General features: G+C 43.2%; 1 protein-coding gene across 1 annotated transcript in view; it reads right to left on the minus strand.

Annotated features, from left to right (window-relative positions):
* The window catches only part of map3k5 (mitogen-activated protein kinase kinase kinase 5), a 156,474-nt gene that overhangs the window by 65,478 nt on the left and 76,447 nt on the right, over window positions 1–14,549 (minus strand). Inside the window, exons 13-14 of the mRNA XM_033020971.1 lie at window positions 13,328–13,423; window positions 12,022–12,103 (exon numbers count right to left, since the gene is read on the minus strand). Of these exons, the coding sequence (XP_032876862.1) occupies window positions 12,022–12,103; window positions 13,328–13,423 (178 nt within the window). The remainder of the gene's footprint in view (window positions 1–12,021; window positions 12,104–13,327; window positions 13,424–14,549) is intronic.

Consider the following 14,549-nt stretch of genomic DNA (forward strand, 5'->3'; position numbering starts at 1 on the left):
CAAAGAGTCGATCGAACATATATTTGTATCAAAACCTCTGCTCGCATATTTAATGGCCCTCCTCACCACATTATCTACCTATATTGTTGCCTCCAAGGATTCGTTGACCTGTTCTAGGATTCTCTTCTCATAAATAATCCTAAGGTTCATACTATTCATTGTGTATGTCCTAGTCAGATTAGTTCTCTCAAAACTGCATTGGCTCATGGTTTCAAAGCTAAATTCCACCTGCCATTTCTCTGCAACTTAACGTGCTTGCTTCCTCACTTTTCCAGTTCTGGTGAAGTGTACTTGATCTGAAATGCTTGTTATGTGTCTCTTCCTAAAATAAGGTCATAAGGAACAGTAGAAATAGACCATTTGTCCTATCAAGCCTATTCCGCCATTCAACCATGGCTGATCTATCTCTCCCTCCTAACCCCGTTCTCCTGCATTCTCCCCATAACCTCTGACACCTGTACTAATCAAGAATCCTTCTATCTCTGACATAAAATGTTGTTTAACCTGTAGTGTAGTTGTAGCATTTTCTTTTCTTGCCATTAGGACCCTAATTAATGTAGGAAAGAGGCTAACAATGTGTTGCAGGGAGATGCTTCAATCTACTATGGTAGGCTTCCATAAACTGGTCCTTATTTGATGATTCATGAGAAGCCCCAATATTCCACCCTACTGTCCCATTTACATCAATTTTCACAAACGTCAATTGGGCTCAATAACTGGAAATAAATTAACAAAGTAATCCCATACTGGACATAAGTATTTGGGGACTTTTTCCTCCACTTCTAAGCATGCATTAGTGGATCTTAAGTTTGCAGATGCCACTAAAGTGGTAGTATGGTAGATGAGTTGTCAAAAATTGCAGCAGGATCTTGATTGCTTGGGCAGGTGGGCTGAGAAATGGTTCATGGAGATGTAGTTACACAGATAAGTGTGAGATGTTGCATTTTGGGAAGTCAAACCAGGGCAGGACCTACACAGTGAATGGCAGGGCTCTGGGGAGTGTTGAAGAGTGCAGGTACATAGTTCCTTGAAAGTTGCATCACAAGTAGATAGGGTGGTCAAGAAGGCTTTCAGTACTTGGCCTTGATCAGTCAGAGTATTCAGTATAGAAGTTGGGAGGTCATGTTACAGTTCTATAAGACATTGGTGAGGCCACACTTAGAGTATTGTGTTCAGTTTTGGTCACCCTGTTATAGGAAGCTGCAAAGGGTGCAGAAAATATTTACGATGATGTTGCCAGACATGAGGGCCTCAGCTATAGGGAGAGGTTGAGCAGACTCAGACATTCAGGAGGATGAGGGGTGATCTTGTAGAGGGGCACAAGATCATGAGAGGAATTAGGGTAAATGCAGTCTCTTGCTCAGAGTAGGGTAATCGAGTACCAGAGGACATAGGTTTAAAGTGAGGGTAGAAAGATTTAATAGGAACCTGAGGGGCAACTATTTTTTTTTACACAAAGGGTAGTAGGTGCATGGAACAAGCAGCCAGAGAAAGTAGTTGAGGCAGGCACTATCACAATGTTTAGGATTCATTTAGACAGGTACATGGATAGGATAGATTTGGAGGAATATGGGCCAAATGCACACAGGTGGGTCTAGTGCAGATGGGGCATGTTGTATGACTGTACATATGTACATAAATAAAGTCTGAGTTCATGGATACAAATTTAGACAAAATACAATCTTCCTGAAAAAAACATTTACTTGGCTCAATTATCAGCAACCGTGTGCCTGAGTCAGATGGCTGTGGATCTAAATCCTGCTCTTGGTTGCAAACACATAATCTTGTCTGATGCGTTGAGGCATGATTGCCAGAAATAGGTTGCTGGCCAAGCATGCAGGAGATCATTAGTGAAGATGAACTGGGAGTATTTCAAAGAGAATTAAACAAAAAGTGGATAGAAGAACACAGCTGGAGTTGGGATCAGTTTTTTTCCCGATAGATGGAATTTGTGAGCAATTGAGTTCAGTGGAGTCTTGTTCGTTTGGTTCATGAAATATCTGAATATGGACTTATAAGCAAATTTACAACGAATCAAAATAGTTGGTTTGTACTTTTAAAGAAGCAAAAGTAAATGTGAAGCTGTGCGAGTCCAAAGGAGCAATCTATCAAAAATAGACATTTGGAATACTGTGTCAGTGCATGGACTGTCAGTGCAATGAGATTGGCACTTGGCAAAAAGTTAACGGCAGTAAATGCGTTCTGAATTGATGTTATTAAGCTCAGACTGAGCAGAAGGACAAGGCTACAAACTCAGAACCCAGCCAAGGCCATAAAGCAAAGCTAATGGGTTTCTAGGTTTAATCACAGGGTGTAGGATCCAAAAGCCAGTAGATACATTTAGCCTTGTATGTAAGACAATAACTTGTCAGAATGCTATTTAGAATACTGCAAATCACACAACAGCAATGCTATCAAAACATGTCATGGTGTTCACGAAAAACACAGTGGATTTCTCCTGATACAGTGAAGTACAATTCTGAAGTAAGACTTTTAAAAATTGAGATATTTTCATAAGATTGTAGTCATGGGGAATTATGTTAGATGTGTTCGAAGTTACATACAAGAACACATAAAGATAGGATAGACACAGAGTGCAGGAGTATCGCAGCGGGTCAGGCAGCATCTCTGGAGAAAAAGGATGGGTGACGTTTAAGATCAGGACCCTTCTTCAGAGTTTGTTTGTGTCTTTCTTTTGTATAAGCTAGCATCTCCAGTTCCTTGTTTCTACCGCAAGCCTTTAGCACTTTGTGCACCCGTGGTTTCAATTCAACAATATCCTTTCCCTGCTTCGATAACCACAGATTGTGCCACTGTCTCATGGGGTCCCTCTCTTTGACTGGGCTGAAGTTGCTGGGCATTACAGACTGTTTTTTTGAATATCTGCCTCTGCTCATCCACTGACCTGTTTCTTAGCTCGTTAGCTTGGACAACTCCTCCTACTCCACATTAGAATTGCCCTTATTTCAATTGAAAAACGACACTTGTTTTGGATCGATGGTGTTTATTCTCAAGATGCATTCGGGATTTTAAAAAATATTTGCGGCCAGTATCCCCTCAGGGATCTTTGACCACAAGATCCCTTATTCCCTTCCTCTTTAGACAAGACCACATTTAAAATAGCCCACTCCCAGATTGGTTTTGCAATGTGCTACTCTGACGCATTCCACAAGCTCTTCTTTCATGATAACCTTGCCAGTTTAGTTTGTTCAATCAATATGTAGATTCAAATCTCTCTCATGATAATTGCTGATCGCTTCAAACATGTCCTTGATATTTCCCAAGTTATGCTCTGACCTATTGAGAGGTCATATTTTCGGGGTGCACGGACCATTCCCATCCAAGCTCTTGGTCATTTCAACCCAAAACGATTCCACAAAACTATCCATTGTCTTTATATCACGTCTCATCCCTGCTCTGGTACTTTCCATGATTGACAAGGCACCCTGTGGGAGGCTGCTAGTGTAATGTCTGTGGGGGGGAAAGAGGACGGGTCGGGATCAGAGCCTCAAGGTCAGGTCAGGCTGAGGACTAGGACGGGTCGCAGCCTTGAAGAGTCATAAGATGATACGGTCATAATTGATAGGAGTAGAATTAGGCCATTTAGCCCATCAAGTCTGCTCCGCCATTCAATCATGGGTGATCTATCTCTCCCTCCAAACCCCATTCTCTTGCCTTCTCCCCATAACTGCTGACACCCGTACTAGGAAGGAGTAGGAATACTTTATTGTCACATGTGACGAAGCACATTGAGATTCTTTGCTTGCTTACACAATGTATACAAATAGCAGCCACCTACGGCGTTGACAAAGTTACAAAGCACGCCGGCTCCCCATTTTCTCCCGCACCCCCCCCCCCCCCCCTCCCCCAACAGTCCCCCCACGACGGGTCCTCCATTCTTCTTTCCCTCCCCTTGGATTCTACTAATCAAGAATCCATCTATCTCTGCCTTAAAAATATCCACCGACTTGGCCTCCACAGCCTTCTGTGGCCCGGAGTGGGGATGGAGGGGGAGGGGTGAGTACTATTTGTAACTTTGTCAGCGCCTTTGTGGCGTCTCTCTCGCTAGGTACAAGTGACCATAAAGTATCATCAGCAGCATCATCATATCTCTTTTTGCCTCTGGGACGTGTATAACCTAAAACACTGCGCATCCACCCCCGCTCACTCTGCACACACGTTACATCATAATCATTGTCTACTATCTATGCTATCAACTCATCGTAGTTGCAAATGTTACCTGCATCCAAATAAAGAATATTAAGCTTTGATTATTTTAAACAGTTATTTGCAACTCTAGATGTGTTCTACTTTGCATATTTGCATCTTCCGCCCAGGTTTATCACATTCTAATTGTCATCCTGCATCACTGCTCTTCATTTCTTCCTGATTTATTAAACCATTCTTGGAACACTTCCCTCTCCTAATTAGTTTCAAGCCCTATCAATATTCATGGTTATGCCATTCACCAACAAACTGTTGCCTACACAGTTAGAGTCATAGAGTATTACAGTGTGGAAACAGGCCCTTCAGCCCAACTTGCCCACACCGGCCAACATGTCCCACCTGCCAGCAATTGGTCCATATCCCTCCAAGCCTGTCCTATCCATGTACCTGTTTACCTGCTTCTTAAATGTTAGGATAGTCCCTGCCTCAACTATCTCCTCTGGCAACTTGTTCCATACACCCACCACCATTTGTGTGACAAAGTTACCCCTCAGATTCCTATTAAATCTTTTCCCCTTCACCTTAAACCTATGTCCTCTGGTCCTCGATTCACCTATGTTGGGCAAGAGATTATATGCATCACAAGTTCAAGTTGTAGCCCATCCCAAAAGACCACAGTCTCCTTGCCAGTGTCCAGTGAATCAAAACACATTTCTAGTGGAGACCCTCGGGCTATCTTTGATCAGACTTTACTGGCTTTATCTTGCACTAAACATTATTCACGTTATTCCCTTTATCATGTATCTGTACACCGTAAATGTCTCGATTGTAATCATGTATTGTCTTTCCGCTGACTGGTTAGCACGCAACAAAAGCTTTTCAATGTACCTTGGTATACGTGACAATAAATGAAACTAAACTAATGTCCTTAACTCTGACACCAAGCAAGCGATGCAGCTTTCAAGACTCTGACTTTGCTGCAGAAAACATTGTCTAATTCCCTGACTATGCTATCCCCCTATGATACCTACATTTCTCTTTTCCTCTCTCACTCGAATGACTTTCTGTGTCATGCTGCTGTGAACAGTTTGCCCCCCCCCCCCCATGTTAGTTGAGTGCATGTGTTTCAAGACTTCCTTTAGCATCTCTATTTGTAGTGACAGATAATTGGGAATCCATTCATGAATGTTTGCCTGACTAATGAGTATGAACAGCTATTTGAGCTACTTGAATGGTTTTGAAGGGCCTGTGGATGAAAGATAAAGTACAAGATTTAGAAAAAAGAGTAAATCAAGAACCATGCTGTTGCGAATAATAGACCACCTCTTCTCTCACAGCTCAGCACGTTAAGCACATTTATTGGCAATTCTACAAAACCAGTTAACATATAATTTTTCTCCCCCTCATTCGTCATCTTTTATTTCCTCTATGATTAGTGATATAACCAAATTTGATGCCTTTTCTCACAAATGTCAAGCATATTTTATTCCCTTTTATTTTATTTTCTGAAGTTAACTCATGGAAGTATTAGCCTGAATGAGTAGCTTGGACAGTTGAAAATCTCTCAAATTCCAAACTTTCGGCTTAACAGCATGGATTGGAACGGCCTTTCCTGGAGTCGGCCGGTTCAACGCCAACATACATCGCTGGGGGCTGCATTCATCAGCAGCCTGCATGTGTGGAGCAGACCAGCAAACAGCGCAGCACGTCATTTTCGACATCGCTGTCCTCCGCCCCCATGGTGGAGAGGTAGACCTCACGGCCCTCGACAACAGGACATTGAACTGGCTACATAAACTCTGCTGCCTCAAACACAAGAAGAAGAAAATGGTGTTAGGTAAACTGGTGGGACTGAAGGCAGATAAATTCCCAGGGCCTGATGGTCTGCATCCCAGAGAACTCAAAGAGGTGGCCCTAGATATCGTGGATGCATTGGTGATCATTTTTCAATGTTCTCCCAACTCTGGATCAGTTCCTGTGGACTGGAGGGTAGCCAATGTAACTCCACTTTTTAAGAAAGGAGGGAGAGAGAAAACGGGGAATTATAGACCAGTTAGCCTTACATCGGTAGTGGGGAAGATGCTGGAATCGGTTATAAAGATGTTATAGCAACGCATTTGGAAAACAGTGATGGGATCAGTCAAAATCAGCATGGATTTATGCAGGAGAAATCTTTTGGAATTCTTTGAGGATCTAACAAGCAGTATGTTTAGGGGAGAGCCAGTGGATGTGGTGTATCTGGACTTTCAAAAAGCTTTTGACAAGGTGCCACATAAGAGATTATTGTGCAAAATTAGAGCACATGGTATTGGGGGTAGGGTGTTGACATGGATAGAGAACTGGTTGGCAGACAGGAAGCAAACAGTAGGAATTAACGGGTCCTTTTCAGAATGGCAGGCAGTGACTAGTGGGGTGCCGCAAGGCTCGGTGCTGGGACCCCAGTTGTTTACAATATATATTAACGATTTGGATGAGGGAAATAAATGTAACATCTCTGAGCTGTGAGCTGCGAGGAAGATGCTATGAGGCTACAGGGTGACTTGCATAGGTTGGGTGAGTGGGCAGATGCAGTATAATGTGGATAAATGTGAGGTTATCCACTTTGGTGGCAAGAACAGGAATTTATTATCTGAATAGTGTCAGATTAGGAGAAAGGGAGATGCAAAGAGACCTGGGTGTGCTTGTACGTAAGTAAGTATGAAAGTAAGCATGCAGGTACAGCAGGCAGTGAAGAAAGCTAATGGCATGTTGGCTTTCATTGCAGGAGGATTTGAGTTTAGGAGCAAGGAGGTCCTACTGCAGTTGTACAGGGCCCTGGTGAGACCGCTTCTGGAGTATTGTGTCCAATTTTGGTCTCCTAATTTGAGGAAGGACATTATTGCTATTGAGGGAGTGTCACGTAGGTTCACCAGGTTAATTCCTGGGATGGCGGGACTGGCGTATGATGAAAGAATGGGTCGACTGAGCTTGTATTTGCTGGAATTTAGAAGGATGAGAGGGATTCTTATAGAAACATAAAATTCTTAGGGGATTGGACAGGCTGGTTCAGGAAAAATGTTCCTGATTTTGGGGGAGTCCAGAACCAGGGGTCACAGTTTAAGAATAAGGGCTAGGCCATTTCGGACTGAGATGAGGAAAAACTTTTTCACACAGAGAGTTGTGAATCTGTGGAATTCTCTGCCACAGAAAGCAGTGGAGGCCAATTCAAGAGAGATTTAGCTCTTGAGGCTAAGGGAATCAAGGGATATGGGCAAAAAGCCAGAACGGGGGTCCTGATTTTGGATGATCAGCCATGACCATATTGAATGGCGTTGCTGGCTCGAAGGGCCGAATGGCCTACTCCTGCACCTATTTTCTATAGTTCTATATTAAATCGCTGTGAATAACAGTGAAAAGAAAACTGTAAAAATAATAACACCTCAAGATTATAAAATAAAAACTGAAATAGTCAGCAGATCAGCCAGTACCGTGTGGAAAGAGAAACGGAGTTAATGTTTCGGGTCACAGACCTTTTTCAGATACCTCATGATTAACCAATGTCAGAAAATAGGGCAAATGTCATTCCAGTTTAGATCAAATTTATGAGAGGACTATTCACTCGAACAAAGTCCAGACTTAGTTGATGGAAATCTCACTGACTGAGGAATAATTGGTGTGCAACAAGAAGAACACATGCCTTATCAGATGCCTTTATATGTATTTGGAGGACAAAATGACAGGAATGAGCTTTCAAATCGAGATCCTGAAGTAAATCCTGAAACACGGTGGTGTAGTAGTAGAATTGCTGCCTTTCAGCAACTGAGACCCGAGTTTGTTCCTAATCATGGGTGCTGTCTGTACGGAGTTTGTATGTTCTCCCCATGACCTGCGTGGGTTTTCTCTGGGATCTCCGGTTTCCACCCACACTCCAAAGACATACAGGCTTGTAGGTTAATTGGCTTCGGTATAATTGTAAATTGTCCCTAGCGTGTAGGATAATGCTAGTGTATGGGGTGATCTTGGGGAATGGCTGCTAACCAGCAGCCGTCCGTTTTAATTCGCTTTTTTAAAGTTTTTAGTAAGTTCTGTGTTTCGTCCGTTGGAGAAATGCACTTTTTAATGTGGGGGGTAGGGGTTAATTTTACTTCTAGGTCCCTACCTGGTCGGTGAGGCAGCTTTTTCTCCGGGCTGCCCCGTCAACCCGTCCTCGTGGCCTACCAGCGGGCGTGGAGCGCCGTTTCCTGGCGGGGACCACCCAGCACCTCGGCCTCGGTGGCGGGACAGCGCTGGAGCGCTATCGCGGAGCGGAGCGGGCGATGCCTTGCCTGGGTCGCCGCGCTGGATCGATGCGCTGGAGCTCCGGTGAGCTGTGACCGCCGAGTTCATCACCCCCGGGCTGCGGGTCTGCGGAGCGGAGAGGGCGGCGCCGACTTCAACATCGGGAGCCTGGGAGCTCCAAACCGGCGCGGCCTTGTCGGCTTCGGAAGCCGCGGTCCCCAGCTAGGAAGCGGCCGCTCCAGGTGGCCCAGCCGCTGAGAGGACTCTCCCGACGCCGGGGCAAGACCACCCGGTGAGAACGGCCAGGAACATCGGGCCGCCGTAGAGGCAACTGTGGTGGCCTCAATAGGCCTGACTTTGGGGTGAACTTGGGGTGGGGACTGGACATTGTGCCTTCCCCCACAGTGGTATCCACTGTGGGGGGATGATTTTTTTGTCTGTAATGTAATCCTGTTAGTCTTTGTCCAAGATGGCAGCCGTGAAGGGAGAGTGGACGCTGGCGCGCTTTAGCTGCCGCTGCTCTCTCTTCACATTGTGTTTTTGATTTTAGTTTTTGGACTGAATTCTGTTTTTAATTTGTGTTTCTGTGATGTCTTTATTATTTATTTTATTCTGATTATATGTTTATATTTCCTGTTAACCTATGTAAGGTGTCCTTGAGATGTCTGAAAGGCGCCCAATAAATAAAATTTATTATTATTATTATTATTATCGCTGGTCTGCGCGGACTCAGTGGGCTGAAGGGCCTGTTTCCACGCTGTATTTATGAACTAAACTAATAACGGAATAGGATCTCGACCCAAAACGTCACCCATTCCTTCTCTCCAGAGATGCTGCCTGTCCCTCTGAGTTACTCCAGCATTTTGTGTCTACCTTTAAACTAATAATGTTGGGTTTATAACTCCATACAATTTAACTCCAAGGCCAAACCAGTAGCAAGCCCAGTCGGTGGAAGGTCTTGCCACACAATACAACTAATCCCTTCTGCAGTGCTGAGAGCTGGTTAATATATGCCAGGAACATACACCTTCATTAATTGGCACTACTGGTCTTCCATTCTAAAAGTAAAGGATTAGACAGAGCTGTGGTTGCGGTTAAATGAGAGTAATGCACCCACTGCCAACATGGCACTGTTTGTTAGTGAAGGACGATAAGTCAGTTCAACTGAACACATACTGAAAGTGTTAAGAGAACATGGAGACAATAAATGGTTAATTGCATGCAGAAATGTTTTAGATTAGTTTAGTTTAGAGATACAGGGTGGAAACAGGCCCTTCGGCCCATTGAGTGCGATCCCCACACACTAACATTATCCTACACACACCAGAGACAATTTACTATTATACCAAGCCAATTAGCCTACAAACCTGTACGTCTTTGGAGCGTGGGAGGAAAGTGGAGATCCTGGAAAAAACCCACACGGTCACGGGGAGAACGTACAAACTCCGTACAGCCGGCACCTGTAGTCGGGATCGAACCCGGGTCTCTGGCACTGTGAGGCAGCAACTCTACCGCTGCGCCACCATGACAACCCGGGTCCAGAAAGGTCTCACATGCAGTTTAACCGTTAACTCAGGGCAGTGGACAGGATTCAGGACATATGAGATCAGGCAGGATACAGAGCACTGGATGAGCAATTTAACAAATGGATGAGCCCGTCAGTCCTCAGGAGGCAATGAATGTGAATATCTCAGTGATAAACATATCCAGGGACAATTGTCCAGCCATCATGGCATGGGTAGCTGTATTTTCTATACATAATTCGTTACTTGCTGGAAAAGCCTTCAAGCTCTTTCCCTGCAAGCATGCGAAAAAAAACGGCAAGGGGCTTCAGACCAGGCTGCTAAGTAATTTAATACAATCCGCTTCTTAAGAAGGGTCCCGGCCCGAAACGTCACCCATTCCTTCTCTCCAGAGATGCTGCCTGTTCCGCTCAGTTACTCCAGAATTTTGTGTCTACCTTCCATTTCAGGTAATGTTCACTACCAATTCATTACAGACTTCCTGATAATTTTGTGTCCACCTTTTATTTAAACCAGCACCTGGAGTTCTTTCCTACACATTACCTGGAATGGGTCCTGTTGCAAGCCTCAGCTAAAATTAATTGGTGTTGATTGGATTTCCTCAGGGTTAAGAAATCCAAAAGGAAAATGCTGACAGATCAGGAGTGATTTTCTCAGATTCCTCTCTGAAAACCAGGTGGAATTGAGCTAAAGCACAAAGTGTTGGAGTAACTGCGGCATCTCTGGAGGGAATGGATAGGCAACGTTTCGGGGTCAGGACCCATCTTCAGCGTGATCAATATTAGGGGGGGGAGAAAGCTGGAAATGAGGTGGTGGGCAGGACAAAGCCTGGCAACTGATAGGTGGATACATATAAAAGTTGATACAGGCGAGGGATTTTAATTGGCAGATGGGTAGATGAAAAGGAGACAAAAGCGATCAGATATGGAGTGAAGGATAGTGAAATGTAAAGCCAGGGAGATGGATATAGGTGGAAGGGATGGGGAGAGAGTTGAGGGGATTCATCCTGTTTAAGGGTCTGTGGGCAAGCAGACAACCCCCTGTCTCAGCTCTCTCTTTAGACTTTAGAGATGCAGCTTGGAAACAGGCCCTTCGGCCCACCGACTCCAGCGATCATCCTGTACACTAGCGCTATCCTACACACCCGGGACAATAAGAAATTTACAGAAGCCAATTAACCTACAAACCTGTACGTCTTTGGAATGTGGGAGGAAACTGGAGCACCCAGAGAAAACCCTCACAGGTCATGGGGAGAACGTACAAACTTCGTACAGACAGCACACATAGTCAGGATCGAACCTGGGTCTCTGGCGCAGTAAGGCAGCATTTCTATCGCTTCGCCACCGTGCTGTCCTTTAGTATTAATGTTCATCATTACCGATGAGTACTTCTAATAGATGAATCATGTGGGACTGAATGACAGAAATGACAGAAGCCAGGAGAAAATCCACAAGGTCACAGGGAGAACGTACAAACTCCTTACGGACAGCACATGTAGTTAGGATCAAACCCGGGTGTATGGTGCTGTAAGGCAGCAACTCTACCGCTGCGCCACCCACTCACTACCCAGCCCCTCCCCATCTATCCCCATTGCCAGCTTTCCTCCACCACTGCCAACCCAATCTCTCGGCTTTCATCTCTCCCGATGGTCAACTCCTATCCTCCCCTCGCTGGCATCTATTCCACAACGACAGGAACCACAGCCGGCTGATGCCATTGGGGATTCCTCACTTGCACTGGTTGGGCCATGCAACATTTGGAGTTACAACATCAAAGCTGCTTTTAGGACTCCTATTGTTGGAATCAGTGGGACCACCATGTACTTGACCTTTTCAACTACTTTCTCAATGTAACTATCTATCAGGGTCGTGAGCCTTCAAAGAGCTGGGCAGACGTGATGGACCGAAAAGGTATCTTTGTGCATTCAATTGAGTATCAATAGGCAGTGCAAAGGTCTGATATATTCGCATTATCATTACGAAATCCTGAAATGCTAATTTGTTTCTCACTCCACAGTTGCAGGTGAATATATTGGGCATTTTCTGATGTATTTCAAATAAAACATCTGCCTTACCTCCAATGCATCTCCCTCGGAGTCTCCTTCTTCAGCACCTTTCCCCACCTCATCTGTTATACAGTTCACCATTTCACAGAATCTGAAAAGCAATCACACCACCAAGATTATGGTCAAATTGATTCAAATCTTCAATGTATAATCTGTAATTTCAATGTTCTTCCAATCGCCCATAAATCTGTTATTGTGCAAAATGAAATCCTGCCTAGCAATAACAGTTCCAATCAACCTGTGATTAAATCTGCTTTCCTCTCCGTGCCTGTTGCCTAACTTGCTCAGCAATTTATTTTATTTCATATTTCCAGCAGCCAAAGTATTTTGCTTTATCCCTTCCTTGCAATAACACATCATTCTGCAATTTGCCACCTACACTTTTCATTACGCATCACATCACATCACGTTGAAAACAAGATACCACTAAACAGCTTATGAATATGTTACTGAAACAAAATAATTTTGCTGTTCAGCAAACATTTTTTTTTTGGCAAAATATTACGCTGTGTCAAACTCAGATGTATTTAAACGTACCTGGCCAGTGATGCTGGATGAAGCTAAATTATGTTTTTCGAAACAATATCATACAGTTTCTCTTTACATTCTCATTGAACTTGTAGTTACAAAACAGTAATTTTACTGCCAATAAAACAGTTTTTCCCCAATTAAACAGAAAACATTAACATGTTGCTCCCTGACTATATTTGGTCTGCATTGTTAAAATGTTGACCATATAAGATAAGTAATTTTAATCTCATGAAAAGTTCAAAGCCTTTGACAGCATTCATCTTTAGATTTATTGGAAAACAATCTATTTTTTCCATATTAATTTCTCAGAAGGATTTAACTGCAAATTCTGACTAGTCAACAATAAACTAATTGTCCAGTTTTCTTCCAATAGTTCTTAATCTCCTGTGGATGAAACGGGGAATGTAATTAAAATGGAAGCTTAAAAATATATTAACAAGTCCACTTCTGTTTTAACTTTCCAGTAGCATAGTTTAGATAGATTTGGACAGACAATAAAGATTCACTCCTGCAAATGAGGGACTCCAAATTATTAAACCAGTAGCTCACTGAAAAGTAGAATTTTACTTTTACACAAAAACATAATTATTGAGCCTGAATGGCACAACATTTCATACAATTATATATAGTGATTACTCCCTGCAGTGTTAACTTCTAACCTCAAGACAGGAAAGGAGAAAATCAGCTGAGATCAACACACGTGTTCAGTTAGTTATTTAGTCAGTTAGTTTGCACATGATTTGTGGATAAGGATCTGGGACTTCATGGAACTGAATATACACACCTTTTGCAATGAAGCTCTGTGCAAAAGTATATCTGAAAGTCATCTGTATTATGCAGAACATACAAGAAGCAACAGCGTTCATCACATTTGGAAACACTGAAACAGAAAAAAGGACAATTTTAAGGCTACTTCAGTAGGTCAATATTCAGTCGTCCATTTTACCTTAATCTTCAGAACACACAACTTAGATCACAGATCACACACACACCTACTTAAATTGCACTCTCTTTCATTTTTGAACGACCTGTGGTTCACACAAGACTCATCCACACTCTAGTAACTCATCCATTATAAAAATGTTATTCTGCAGTTCTCTCATTTCTCCTTCCACTCTCTGTGTTAACAGTGTGGCCTAACTGAGAGGAGGAAAGTGCAATGAATATGTTTAATCAAAATGGGATCTCTATTGATTATTTCCCTAGGAAGAGGCAGCCCAAATCTTACTCTTGCATGTATACCTGCTAGTGTATTGAGTGTTTATCTATTATTCTTAGAAGCCTTCCACAAAAAAATTAATACATTTGGTTGCTTTTTGCTTGTTTTATCTTAGCTGGATTAATGAAAATCATTAAAAAAAACATTCACAAATATAAGGATAGAGACAAAATTACATTATCATCACTTTATGAATTTTGAATATCCCGGAGAAGTACAAAGATTGATATGGAGGGGAATTTGCAGGTGCTGGCATTTCCATAGGCTCTCTGCCGATGTCTCTCTATCTGAATGGTAGAGATCACCGACTTGGTGGGAACTAATGAAGAAGCTGAGACGAAATGCAGAAACAAGGAACTGCAGATGCTAGTTTACAAAAAAGTACACAAAGCACTGGAGTAACTCAGCGGGTCAGGTAGCATCTCTGGAGAACATGGATAGGAGATGTTTCGGGTCAGGATCTCTCTTCAGACTCATTATGGGGATGGGGGAGGGAGGGGAAGAAATACTGGGAGAGGAGAGGCAGTGCCAAATGTGGCAGATGATAGGTGGACACAGGCAAGAGAGGGTTTTGATAAGCAGATGGATGGAACAAAGGCCGGAGATTAAAACCGAGGGAGTGAGACAAAAGGATTGACGAGTTGTTAATTGTGAAGCCAGACGAGCTGTATCAATTTGCTGCATTTTATCTTTAGGATCGTATACTATGTAGCCATATATACTTGAGGGGACTGGATGAATATTTTTAGGCCTGTTATGCTGCTGCAAGTAAAAATTTCATTGTTCT

The sequence above is a fragment of the Amblyraja radiata genome, chromosome 5 (assembly GCF_010909765.2).
Source record: "Amblyraja radiata isolate CabotCenter1 chromosome 5, sAmbRad1.1.pri, whole genome shotgun sequence".
NCBI lineage: Eukaryota > Metazoa > Chordata > Chondrichthyes > Rajiformes > Rajidae > Amblyraja > Amblyraja radiata.